Below are 12,032 nucleotides of genomic sequence, written 5' to 3' on the forward strand. Positions count from 1 at the left end.
GCACATGGATACTTGGGTAAAATGGACAGATTTTGTACACACTTGAACACACACTAATCCTGACACTAAGACCTCTTATTTATACTAGTCTAAGTAACCACCTCTAACGGTCTTTCCACCAAATCGAGGCAAGTGGCGTTTTGCATGCGTGTAACTACCCACTATGCTCCACATAAGTTTTTAACAGTTTAGATAAGAACAAGAGTTCCCTCATTTATTTGAATTATAATCTCTCGTCGAACCCCAACTGGTGACGTCTCTGTCGAAAAAACACCTTAAACTACTTAGAAATATTTCTAAGTCCACGCAACATTGTTACCCTTGTACCAAGGCATCTTCGACAAGAACTTCAAACACATAATTTGTCAAAACATCTTCACAGGAGACTTTATTCTCTTAATTCATATAGGCTTCGAAATTGGGAGCTAACAAATTATCCCCCAAAAATGTCATTTTCGACATTTCAAAGAAAAAGGCATTTTTTGAGAATATGGTTCGACGCCTTGAACAATTGTTACATGTTACCAATTCCCCAATGTTACAAAAACCTTTCAGTTTCTTCCAGATGGCTTGTGACGTCGGCACCATCATTACCCCTTTCTTAACATGTCTTTTCCGCCTATACCTGAATCTTTTTTAATCATCACGTTTCCTAGACTCTAGGAGATCGTGGGATTAAACATTAATTACTGTCGTTCCACTATGTAATCCTGGGGAGAAACGTGTCCCACTCACTTGTCCACCACTAATGCTAATTTGAATTGTTTCTCTTCCAGAAAAAACTTATAAAAAGTGCACTTCTTACTCATTTCTCTTTTTACGCTTCCTGAAAAACCCTTAAGCACTCAAACTTTTTAACTTCTTCCAAAAACTCAAAACAAAACCCAAATTTTCTTCAAACTTTTAACAACAATGGCTACTTCCAGCAAAACTTCCAAAGATACCACCAAAATTGCCAAAGTCTTTATCAAGTCCACGAATATTCCAAAAAAGATTTCAGATCTTCCTCCCTTCGCTACGCTCCCTGGTCTAGTAATGAGAGGCAACCAACAATACATCCTTGAACTCAAGACGAAAGAACAACGAAAAATCTATGAATCTCAAGTACTTATTCCTGTTACTGTCTCTGGAAAAACTAATGCTTTGCTTGGACCTTTGCCTGATTTAAATGCTGACCCTAGCAAACTTAGGGATTTCTTCCCCTCTTACCATAATTGCAAACCCATAGGACAATCCAAAAAACTTAGGGCTAACACTATTGAGGAGCCTCAATCGTCAACAAATAAACCTATAAACCTTAGGTTCATGAATAATGGTTTTAGGATTTTTCGTGCAACTCCTTCATTCAAAGACCCAACTGATTATATAAACTGGATAAACAAAATAGAGAAAGCCAAAGCTCAAACCTGGAAAGACATGGGGATCTATGATTTAATCATGTTGTCGAAGGTAGGATTAAAGTATAGTTCATCTTTATTAGTCTCTTCCTTATACTTCTGAAATAACACCCACTACACTTTCCATCTTCCTTGTGGAATGGTTACCCATACTCTTTTCGACGTAATCGCTATCACAGTGCTAAAACCGACTGGACATACTTACGACCCATAGATAGGCTCTGAGGATTCCATTACCTTTTCTACTTCTAGGGCTTCTTATTCGACCCATATAGCCCATTATCATCACAAGGACATCGAAATTGTCTCTGACGTGGAACATATTGCCTTTTTGGCTTTATGGTTATCCCATTGCGTGTTCTGCTCGAAGTCACTACAGGTCACCAAGAAGTACCTTACTATGGCGAACCAATTACATGATGGTCATGATGTTTGTTTAAGCAAAAAGATCTTGGCTAACCTCTATGAATCTTTAAGCGACGAAGTTACTCAACTCAAAAATCTAGGAGAGAAAGGAAATCTCCTCCTTTCTGGGACCTTTTGGCTACTACAACTCTAGTTAAATGCCACCTTCGAGGAAAGCCTTCCCAACAAAGGCCTTGTCAACGAAGATTCCGAAGAAGTGAAGAATAGAAGGGTTGAAGGAGTTCGATTGACTCAGCTGACACCAAATGACGAAAGACAATCCCTTAGAACTAGATTATTGAGCTACATTATGATGTTTGTAAGACGCTATGAATTCACGTCGAACATGGCCCCCTTTGCATCCAGAAAATATGGTCCAACATGGTTCAGAAGACCTTTTACATCTCTCTCCAAAAAACAAGAGACAAAATCTCTTTTGCTTTGGGAAGCCTTTTTAACCCCAAAACTCATAACCCTCAGGTTACATCCGTCGAAGACCCAAGTTACCTTAATTACTTATCAACCCAACCTGGTGGCCTGATAGTTTGTACTAGCTCAGACTCTCCCAAAGTGTCTTTATGACAAGAAGAGCAACCTCCTCCTGTACAACGTAATCCACAACGAAACCATTGTTGTCAAACAAATAACTCGATATACTGGTTGAACGCACCTCGCTCCAGTTAAATTTGAGCCATGCTTTCTCTGCACTTTAGAGTTTGAGAAGTGGTGGTCAAAATATTATGCTGAAGAATTCTATGATGTTTCTGCATTTACTCAGCATATTATTAAAGCTTTCCTCTCTATGCAGGAAAAAACCAAAAAAGGTACTTACACACACATCAAAGAAATTCAGGCATTCCAAAATTACTTTGAAACTACCTATAAGCCTGATGATCTTAGTCGAACCATTCTTGAGGCAACTGTTACTCTGAAGGAAAAATTTTCGAAGAAAATGGAGAGTTTAAAAATCCCTTCGTATGTTCCCCCTGAGAAACGTTACGAAGTGTCTCTCAAAATGCATCCTCTTAAGTTTCCTCGACTGCTAAACGCTAATTCTGGAGTGGCCCTTGCCCCTCCATTCCCAGACTGGTTCATCCGTGGGGATTCAATAAAAATCCTTCGATAGCAGCCACATAAAAAAGCCCAACGAGTAGTTGCGACTAAGCATACTTTAGACAGTTTCAAAGGGCATCTTCATATAGGAATCGAAGATGTTCGCATCGAATCAGATATATATGAAGGTGTGGGGTGAAATGCCTTTTCGAATCATATATCTTATTAAGATATTTTCTCTTGACTTGTAGTAATTGCTTCATTTTATTTCTTCTAGCTATCAGAGTTCCACCCAGGAAACCAACAACCAAAAAGTTGGTCGAAGAAAAAACTAAGGGTGGCAGCAAGACTATCAAGGTACATCTTTACTCTACCCATTACTTTTTTCTATGTATAATGGTATCTCTAACACTTCGATCTTATATTCAGGATGCTCGAAAACCTCCCCCTACTCCTCAAAAAATCAGAACAAAAGCAGCGCCGGCTTCTGTGATAATAGAATCCTACGAAGAGGATTTATCCCCCCGTCCTATATCTGACTCTTAGGAAGAGGAAGAAACAACCCAAGATTGTCGAAACCTCCAGTCAGCCTCAACAAAAAATTGTCAGAGTTATAAAGCGAATTATCAATTATGAAACTAAAGTAGTAATAAAGATTTTGTAAAAAAAAGATATAATAATAAAACAATCATTTATTCTGGTTGAGTTTATGTCCAAAAAAAAAAAAACAGTTACTAGCAAGTTAAATTAATCTAGTATATACTTAAAAAACAAGTGAAATTAAATATTTTAAGTCAAAATTACACTACTTCCTTATTATAACAAAAGTAAAAAAGGAAAAGAAAAGAGGAACCAAATTTTGTTCATCAAGAAAGAAACAAAATTTAACGTGTGAAAATGGCCTTTTTCTAAATTCCAAATCACATCGAACCAAGTTATCGTTGTAATCTCGAAGCTCTGAAGAAGTTTCGTCGTGTAAATTCAAATACTGAAATTCCCAAATCGATGTTCTAATTTCCCATTGTCAAGTACTACAAAGTGCCACATCGAAAACCCTAAATCGATACTTTTTTTGTTCGATTCACCGGGTAAGTTTCAAATTTCCTTAATTTTCATGCCAATTATTTGTAATGCAAGATTTTCCCCATCAAAATCTGCTTCAAATTGTGTTGGTTATAATTCTTAGGGTTTCGTTTCGCGTTCAAGAAACCGAAACCCTAGACGATTTTCAAGTAATTGGGAGCTGAGATTCCATCCGTGAACGATTGTGGTGTTGATAGGAGATTGGAAATGAAGGCGCTGAATGGGCTATTGGGTTTAAGGCGCAGAAAACTTCACGGGGTTTTCAATGGTTTGTGTGCTATGGTTGTTTTCTTCTTTTTTTACAATAGGGAAGATATAATTCGTAATCCGCTTCTTAGACAATCCGCATATTTGGTTAATCATCATGGTTTGCCTCAAAATTCAATTTTGAAGGATGGGGTTTCTGTGATTCACCGTAGAATGGGTGAGATTAGTGCTAACACTTCAAGTGTAGCTGCTGAGAATGATTTGGGTGTGATTAAACCTGGACTGTGTGTTGGATTGCTCCACCACGATGGTTATGATAGCCCTTGTGAATTCTTAAAGGTCAATCCGCAGTGTACTTCTGAAGGATACATTGATTACTTGAGGTTTTTCTTTTGTAAATGTCAAAGTTTCAGGGTTCTTGGTTATCTAGTATTGGGTGTTTGGCTTGCTGCTTTGTTTTATCTCTTGGGTAATACTGCAGCAGATTATTTTTGTCCTTCTCTTGAGCATCTCTCAGAGCTCTTGAAGTTGCCTCCAACTGTGGCTGGTGTTGTTTTGCTTCCACTTGGAAATGGTGCACCCGATGTGTTTGCCAGTATAGCGTCGTTTGTTGGGACTGATACAGGTGAAGTTGGTCTTAACAGTGTATTAGGCGGTGCTCTGTTTGTTACCACTGTTGTTGTTGGAGTTGTTTCTCTTTGTGTTGCAGACAGGAAGGTTCAAATTGATCAACGATGCTTTGTAAGGGACCTGAGTTTCTTTCTGTTCACCCTTTTTATGCTGCTTTTGATTTTGTTTGTTGGTAAGATAGGTATTGGGGCAGCCATTGCCTTTGTATCGATTTATGTTGTTTATGCATTCATTGTTGCTGCCAACGAGCTATTGCGGAAACATGCACGGATGCTGAAATTGGATGCTGTGACACCTTTGCTTCCTGTCCAAGGAAGTGTATTCTCTGTTGGTACTGAAGAGGATACGACAATATATAGCTCTTTGCTTGACTTAGACACTGAGAGTGATCCTCCCCGTCTCCCTCCTTCCCTGCCTCAGTGGATGTGGTCTTCAAATGTGGCAATATACTCAAACCAAGCAAATAAAATCAATTTTTCAGATGATGAGAGGCCTCCTTGGGGATGGAGTGATGGATCCACAGAAAACACCAGGTCGTCCTTCTCTGTTTCAAAGCTTTTTTTACTCATGGAGATGCCACTAGCAGTTCCTAGACGGCTAACAATTCCAATGGTTCATGTGGAAGTATGGTCAAAGTTCTTTGCCGTGGCCAGTGCTTCATTGGCTCCCATTCTCCTGGCCTTTTTGTGGAGCACCCAAGATAATGTGAGTAAAACGAGTATTATACTTGCTTATTGTTTTGGCATTTCTGTTGGAAGCACACTTGGTATTCTTGCGTATAAATATACAGTGTCTGATTGTCCACCGTCCCAGTATTTGATTCCGTGGGTTCTCGGAGGATTTGTCATGAGCATAGTTTGGTTCTACATAATAGCAAATGAGCTTGTGGCTCTATTAGTAGCTTTTGGTGTAATTTTTGGAATTAATCCATCGATTCTTGGATTAACCGTATTAGCATGGGGAAATTCAATGGGAGATTTAATGTCCAATGTTGCATTGGCATTAGATGGAGATGATGGTGTTCAGATAGCTCTATCTGGATCCTATGCAGGTCCTATGTTCAACACACTTGTTGGTTTGGGAATCTCATTGCTGCTTGGCGCGTGGTCAAAGAAACCTTGTTTGTACGTGGTGCCTAAAGACAGTAGCTTATTCTACACAATGGGATTTCTTATCACAGGACTCCTATGGGCACTTGTTGTTTTACCGCGCAACAACATGCATCCTAGCAGAATGTTTGGAATGGGTCTCATCATCCTTTATATGCTTTTTCTTTCTTTCAGAGTATGTACTTCTTTGGGGCTATTAACAATTGCCGGTTTAAGTTAGACTTTTTAGCGACCGATCTACGTTGTAATCATAATGATCCCGGCCCTTTGAGCCATGAGCTGTAATTTCTGTCATGCAGATAGCTGATAATATAGGACAGAAAGTTCAGGAACTAGAAAATCAGTCAGTTGTAGTATGAATGTGTTACCATTGTTGTATATTCAAACACTTTGTTGAAAAATTGTTTAAATTTTGTGTTGATATTTAGCAACAAGAAAGTAACATAAGGATCATGAACCATAACAAAACATATTCTAAACAATTTTCTCTCCAAAAAAGTTAGCATAGTGATGAAACCATTGAATGTAGTTTTATCTAGTTTTATCTAGTTTATAGTAATAAATCAATTACCATTTGCATGGCTCTAATAGGTGTTGTCACATTACATCTTTCAGCAACTTCGATACTGCAGAGCATCTCTGACACTTTCATCTAAAAATAACAATTCTACCATTTTATAATTCCCAATTTGACTATATGTCCCTCTATTATCAGATTTTTCAAACCTTCTTTTAACAAAAACAAAAAAAGCAAAATCTGAAAACTCTTTCTTTTTTCCAGTTTCCACTTTCCTACATGACAGTCACGTGTGCTTTGTTACCCTTTTCTCACTTTCTCAGTAAAATCTCAATCAATCCAATTTTAAGTGCTCATGTGCAAGTACAAAGTTAGCCCATTTCTCAAGTTTCTATCTTTCCACTAACCAACCATAAAGTTTCAAATTTTATTTACTCTCTAGCCATAGCCATTGTTGTAGAAAATTCAAATGGATGGTGAATACAACTTTTCTTCAATGTCCTTAACATCAAAACCTTCATTGGAGAAACAAATGATTCCCAAATCACCACTTCCAGGGTTTGTAGATTTTCATGGGAAGAGAAAACAGATCGTAAAGATTCAAGCTTTGGAAAGAGAAATAAATTTGCTTCAGGTGCATGTCTAATATTAACTTATATAACGTGTATCCGGTGTTTGTGTCTATGCCGGTTTGATTTAACTGGATAATCATAGTAATGATTTTGATATTTATATTGCTCTCAGGAAGAGTTAAAATCACTAGAAGGTCTTCACTCAGCTTCAACATGCTGCAAAGAGTAAGGCCTTAACCCTTTCATGTAAATATTATATTATATTATATTACATAATCACTAAGGTTGAAAATTAAAAGACCTATCAGATATGTATTATTAGAGTTAAGTATTTTTTATATTTATGCTAATTTGAAAATCAACATTTTCCTTAACAGGCTTGATGATTTTGTAGGCTCAATTTCAGATCCCTTCACACTCACGTATGAATCACCAACTTTTTCTCTTAATCTTTAAATTATCAATTAATTTATGCTATAACTCTTATTGATGCAGAGGAAAGCACACAATCTCTGAATCTCATTACTTCAAGAAGCAGATTAGGTACTCAGTTTTTGTCTATCTAACCGTTTCATTTTGGAATATTTCTTTCACATGCTTTTGAATTTTTTTTTTCTTTTTTATTAGTCTTCCATGGATATGCTGTTCCTGCAAATGCTATCTTCATAAGAAAGTTGCAAGAGGTTGTTGTTCATGCTGTTCATCATCAAACTTCAAATGTTTTGGCAGCAGTTGCTTGAAGAGTACTAGATTGTCCAAAATTGTTGCTAAGTTTTGAAGTTGTTACACACATCTTGTGTTTGATGTTGTTGTGTTATTCTTTGTAAAGTATGGATCTATGTTTTGATTGTTTGAATTATTGGGTATTGTTATATACATTTTATGAATAACTGAAAAATCTCACAAGCTCAAGAAAGAAAAACATACAGCCTCATTTTCCAAACAAAAAAAATTGAAAATAAAACCAAAAAAAAATTTAAATTTGTCAGAAGTGGGATTTGAACCCACGCCCTCTTTCGAAGACCAGAACTTGAGTCTGGCGCCTTAGACCACTCGGCCATCCTGACTTATGCTTCAAAGTTTCAGGTTATATATTAAGTACTCAAATAATAGCTCTCTTACTTGTTAATGAATGAACATGGAAAGAAAGACAAAAGAAAACTGAGTTTAGCTGTAGTTAGAAGAGAAAGCTGAAACGAAGAAAAAATAACTTTAGCTTTGTTTGATTGAATGAAAACCTCAAAGAAAAATCGTAAATATAAAAAATTAATGATGAGTGATATTTAATATGATAAGGTAAACATATATATTTATTCTCAATTGATAATAAAAAAGCAACAAGTCAAAGCAGAAAATAAACTTAAAAAGTACTAGTATTTATAAATTTATATAGATTTGCTCTATCACTTAAAATATAAAATCAAATTGCTTGTAATATTGAGAAATTAATTTTCTATTGATTGAAGACTCCTTTGCGTCGTTTATATGTTACAGTTTGTGCTAACTTGCATATTAAAAGTAAATAGTAAACAAAATTAGGAAATATTAAAAATATAGAGTTATTATTCATAAGCATACAAATTTATAAATAATATCACTTGAACTCTCCTAAAACTTCTAATTACAAAAAAGAAATATTCAGACTGTCTCAATTGGCCAAATATTCAAGGTGGTTAAAATATAAATATAATAGTAAGTCTTGACTCTTGAAAATTTCAAAAAATTTGTCAATAGTAATACATTTGAAAATATTGGTTGTTAGGTAAGAATCACATCTCAGACATATAAAATAACACATCAAATATTCAACAATTCAAATTTATTTTATTATTTTTGTCTCCTTTATTAATACTCAATTGATTAAAGCAGCGTCTAATATTCTTCGTGTCAATAATATAAATGAAGTCTTAACTTTTTTGCCGCAAGGATACAGGGATTTATGTTAAAAGATGTAACTCAGTGTCTAGTATGATAGTTGTATTTGACATAGTTGTATTCGGCAGAGTCGAATACAATATGTGTAATCAAATATTCGACGGAGTCGAATATTGCAGTTTGTGAATTGTATGTCTTGGTGTCCAATATATGTATAGATAACGTTGTAAATTATAGAAGCAACTTCACTTTAGTATTTTTCCTTTTTACACAATATAGTTTCTCTCTCTTCTTCTTCAGTCTTCTTGAGAACCCTAATTGTTCCAACAAATTAGTATCATTGAGTTCAGTTGCGATTTAGATAGAAACCATAACGGAAAACAATAACATAATACCAATGCAATTTTTCAGCGAACCTACCAGTTTTTAAATGAGAGAACTACGAGAGGTGGATTGCGCAAATGAAGGTCGTCTTCAGATTTCAAGATGTGGCTGAAATCGTGAGTGATGGAGTACCTACATTGAAAGTGAATGCAAATAATGTTCAAAAGACTGCACACAAGGAACAAAGGAAAAAAGATGGAAAAGCTATTTTCTTGATTCATCAATGTATGAATCCTAACGTGTTCGAGAAGATCATTGAAGAAGAAACGTCCAAGGAGCGTAGGACAAGTTAAAGAACTTATACGGAGGAGATGAAAAGTTGGATAGGGTGAAGTTGCAGATGCTGAGAAAGTAGTTTGAGATAACACATAAGAAAGAAGATGAATCGGTTGTCGATTCCTTCTCAAGATTAATGTTACTCAGGAACCAGATAAAGAGGTGTGGTGAATCGATCAATGATTTGAAGAAGATTGGGAAAGTGTTGAGATCTTTGACTGCAAATTTTGATTAAATTGTAGTGTCTATTGAAGAGTCTAAAAACCTAGCTAAGATGATGTTAGAAGAACTTCAAGCTTCCTTAGAGGCTCATGAGATGAGGCTGAAGTAGAGGAACAAAGAAAGGGAGAAGGTGGTTGAATAGACATTGTAAGCAAGATTCATCATAAAATCTGAAAAAGAAAAGGCAAAGCAAAGAAAGAATCATGAAAATGATGAGAAGTCAAGCAAGAATTTAAAGAACCACTCTAATTCAACCAAGAGAGTAATGGGCAATAAGTATTTAGGGAAGAAAGTTGACATGAAGGAGACACAATATTAAAACTGTCGAGGATTTGGTCATTATGCTCGAGATTATCAAAGAAAGAAGAAGTCAAAAGCAAAAGATAGTGACGAAGTGCAATATGCATATACTGGAGGAAGCGAATCTGATGATATGATACACATGGTAAACACTCAATCTAATAATGAACAAATCAATATGTGGTACCTGGATTCAGGATGCAGTAACCACATGACTGGTAATAAAAACTGGCTTATCAAGTTAGACGAATCAATCAAGAAAGTGATTAGGTTTGCACATGGCATGCATGTCAAATCAAGTAGAAGAGGAAACAAAGTTGTGGTGAGAAAAGATGGTAAGAGGGACAATATTGCTAATGTATTGTATGTACCTTTGATGAAAAGTAATTTGATAATCATAGGTCAATTACTTTCCAAAGGGTATAACATGAAGTTGAAGAAAATCTGATGAAAGTGTATAATGGTAAAGGAAGGATGATCTTGAAGGCACCATTGACAGAACCTTCAAAGTAGAGATTAACACGGTTAAACATCAACGTCTTTCTTTAACTGTTGTTGAAGACAAGAACTGGCTATGGAATCACCTATATGCACACCTAACCTTTAGAGATCTAGGTATGCTCAACAAGAAGAAGATGGTGTATGGCTTACCTCAAGTAAAAGAACCAAATCAGGTGTGCGAGGAATGATGTAAAGCAAAGCAGGCTAGGAAAACATTCAAACATGACTTGTCCATGAAGTCGAGAGAAAAGTTGGAGCTTATTTAGTTTGACGTGTGTGGACCCTTTGAAGTAAGGTTAAATGGATGTAATTTCTATTTCCTAACTTTCATAGATGGATTCACTAGATATATGTGGATTTACCTTATTGAACGAAAGAGTGAGGTATTCACACAGTTCAAGAAATTTAAGTTGCATGTCTAGAAACAAATTGGATGCAATTTAAAGAAACTAAGAATGGATGGTGGAGGTGAATATATCTCTAGAGATTTTTCAAGATTTTACAAGGAGGAAGGTATATAGCATGAGGTTATTGCACCCTATACACCTCAACACAATGATATATCTGAGAGGAGAAATATAAGTATATTGAACATGACCAAGAGTGTGTTGAAAGCTAAAGAAATTCCAAAGGGATTCTGGGATGAAGCAGCTTAGACAATAATTTACATTTTAAATAGAAGTCCAACCAAGAAGATAGTCGAGAAGACACCTTGTGAGGTTTCGACAAGACTGAAGTCAAATTTTAGTCATCTCATAGTTTTTGGATCGATGTGTTTCAAACATGTACCTAAACAGTTGAGGAAAGAGCTAGGTAATCGAAGTCAAGCTATGGTGCTCATAGGTTATCATTCGACTGATGCATAGAAGTTGTATTCACTAAATGATGATAAACTAGGGATCACTGGGGAAGTTCTAGTGGACAAAAGTAAAGGGTGGAATTGGCCTCAGGGTCAGTTCGATATCAGAAAGTACATTCGAAACTGTGCTGGAAGAAGACCAACAAATTGAAGTCATAACCATTCGAAATGAAGAACAACCTTAGCATAATGTTTGAAGATCTACTAGAAGGAGAACCGAGCCGACAAGGCTAACTGGATTTGAGAGATTTCTAAATCAAGCAATCGATACAAATGGTGACTTCATAGAAGAAGTGAGGATGGTGGCTGAATTAGAACTAATTGATTTGGATCAAGCAATGAATGATTCAAATTGGTTGGCATCCATGCAAGAATAACTCAGGGAAATCGATAAGAATAAGACCTAAGAGCTTGTAAAAAATTCAACAAAAAGCCAATTGATGTGAATTGGGTCTTCAAGTTGAAACTAAGGTCAAATGGTGAAGTTTCCAAGCATAAGGCAAGACTGGTGGTGAGAGGGTTTTTACAAAAACCTGGTATTGACTTTGTCTAAGTCTATGCACCTGTTGTAAGATTTGAAACTATCAGAATTGTTGTATCGACCACAAGATACAAAGGATGGAAGATACATCAACTATATGT

The 12,032-nt window shown here is 36.0% G+C and overlaps 2 protein-coding genes and 1 non-coding gene across 3 annotated transcripts; 2 read left to right on the forward strand and 1 right to left on the reverse strand.

Annotated features, from left to right (window-relative positions):
* The first annotated feature begins 3,671 nt into the window (after positions 1 to 3,671).
* LOC127076256 (cation/calcium exchanger 4) lies at positions 3,672 to 6,305 on the forward strand. Its single transcript, XM_051017858.1, has one exon. The coding sequence runs from the start codon at positions 4,146 to 4,148 to the stop codon at positions 6,102 to 6,104; it is 1,959 nt and encodes a 652-aa protein (XP_050873815.1). The 5' UTR covers positions 3,672 to 4,145; the 3' UTR covers positions 6,105 to 6,305.
* A 321-nt stretch (positions 6,306 to 6,626) lies between these two features.
* LOC127076257 (guanine nucleotide-binding protein subunit gamma 3) lies at positions 6,627 to 7,863 on the forward strand. The gene is made up of 5 exons (XM_051017859.1): positions 6,627 to 7,035; positions 7,146 to 7,198; positions 7,351 to 7,395; positions 7,469 to 7,516; positions 7,601 to 7,863. Exons 1-5 carry the CDS (start codon positions 6,871 to 6,873, stop codon positions 7,749 to 7,751), a joined length of 462 nt encoding a protein of 153 aa, XP_050873816.1. The 5' UTR covers positions 6,627 to 6,870; the 3' UTR covers positions 7,752 to 7,863.
* Positions 7,864 to 7,956: 93 nt separating this feature from the next.
* On the reverse strand, positions 7,957 to 8,040 carry TRNAL-CAA (transfer RNA leucine (anticodon CAA)). Its single transcript has one exon. It is a non-coding gene; the product is annotated as a tRNA-Leu (tRNA).
* Positions 8,041 to 12,032: the final 3,992 nt, after the last annotated feature.

Source organism: Lathyrus oleraceus, chromosome 4 (genome assembly GCF_024323335.1).
Source record: "Lathyrus oleraceus cultivar Zhongwan6 chromosome 4, CAAS_Psat_ZW6_1.0, whole genome shotgun sequence".
NCBI lineage: Eukaryota > Viridiplantae > Streptophyta > Magnoliopsida > Fabales > Fabaceae > Lathyrus > Lathyrus oleraceus.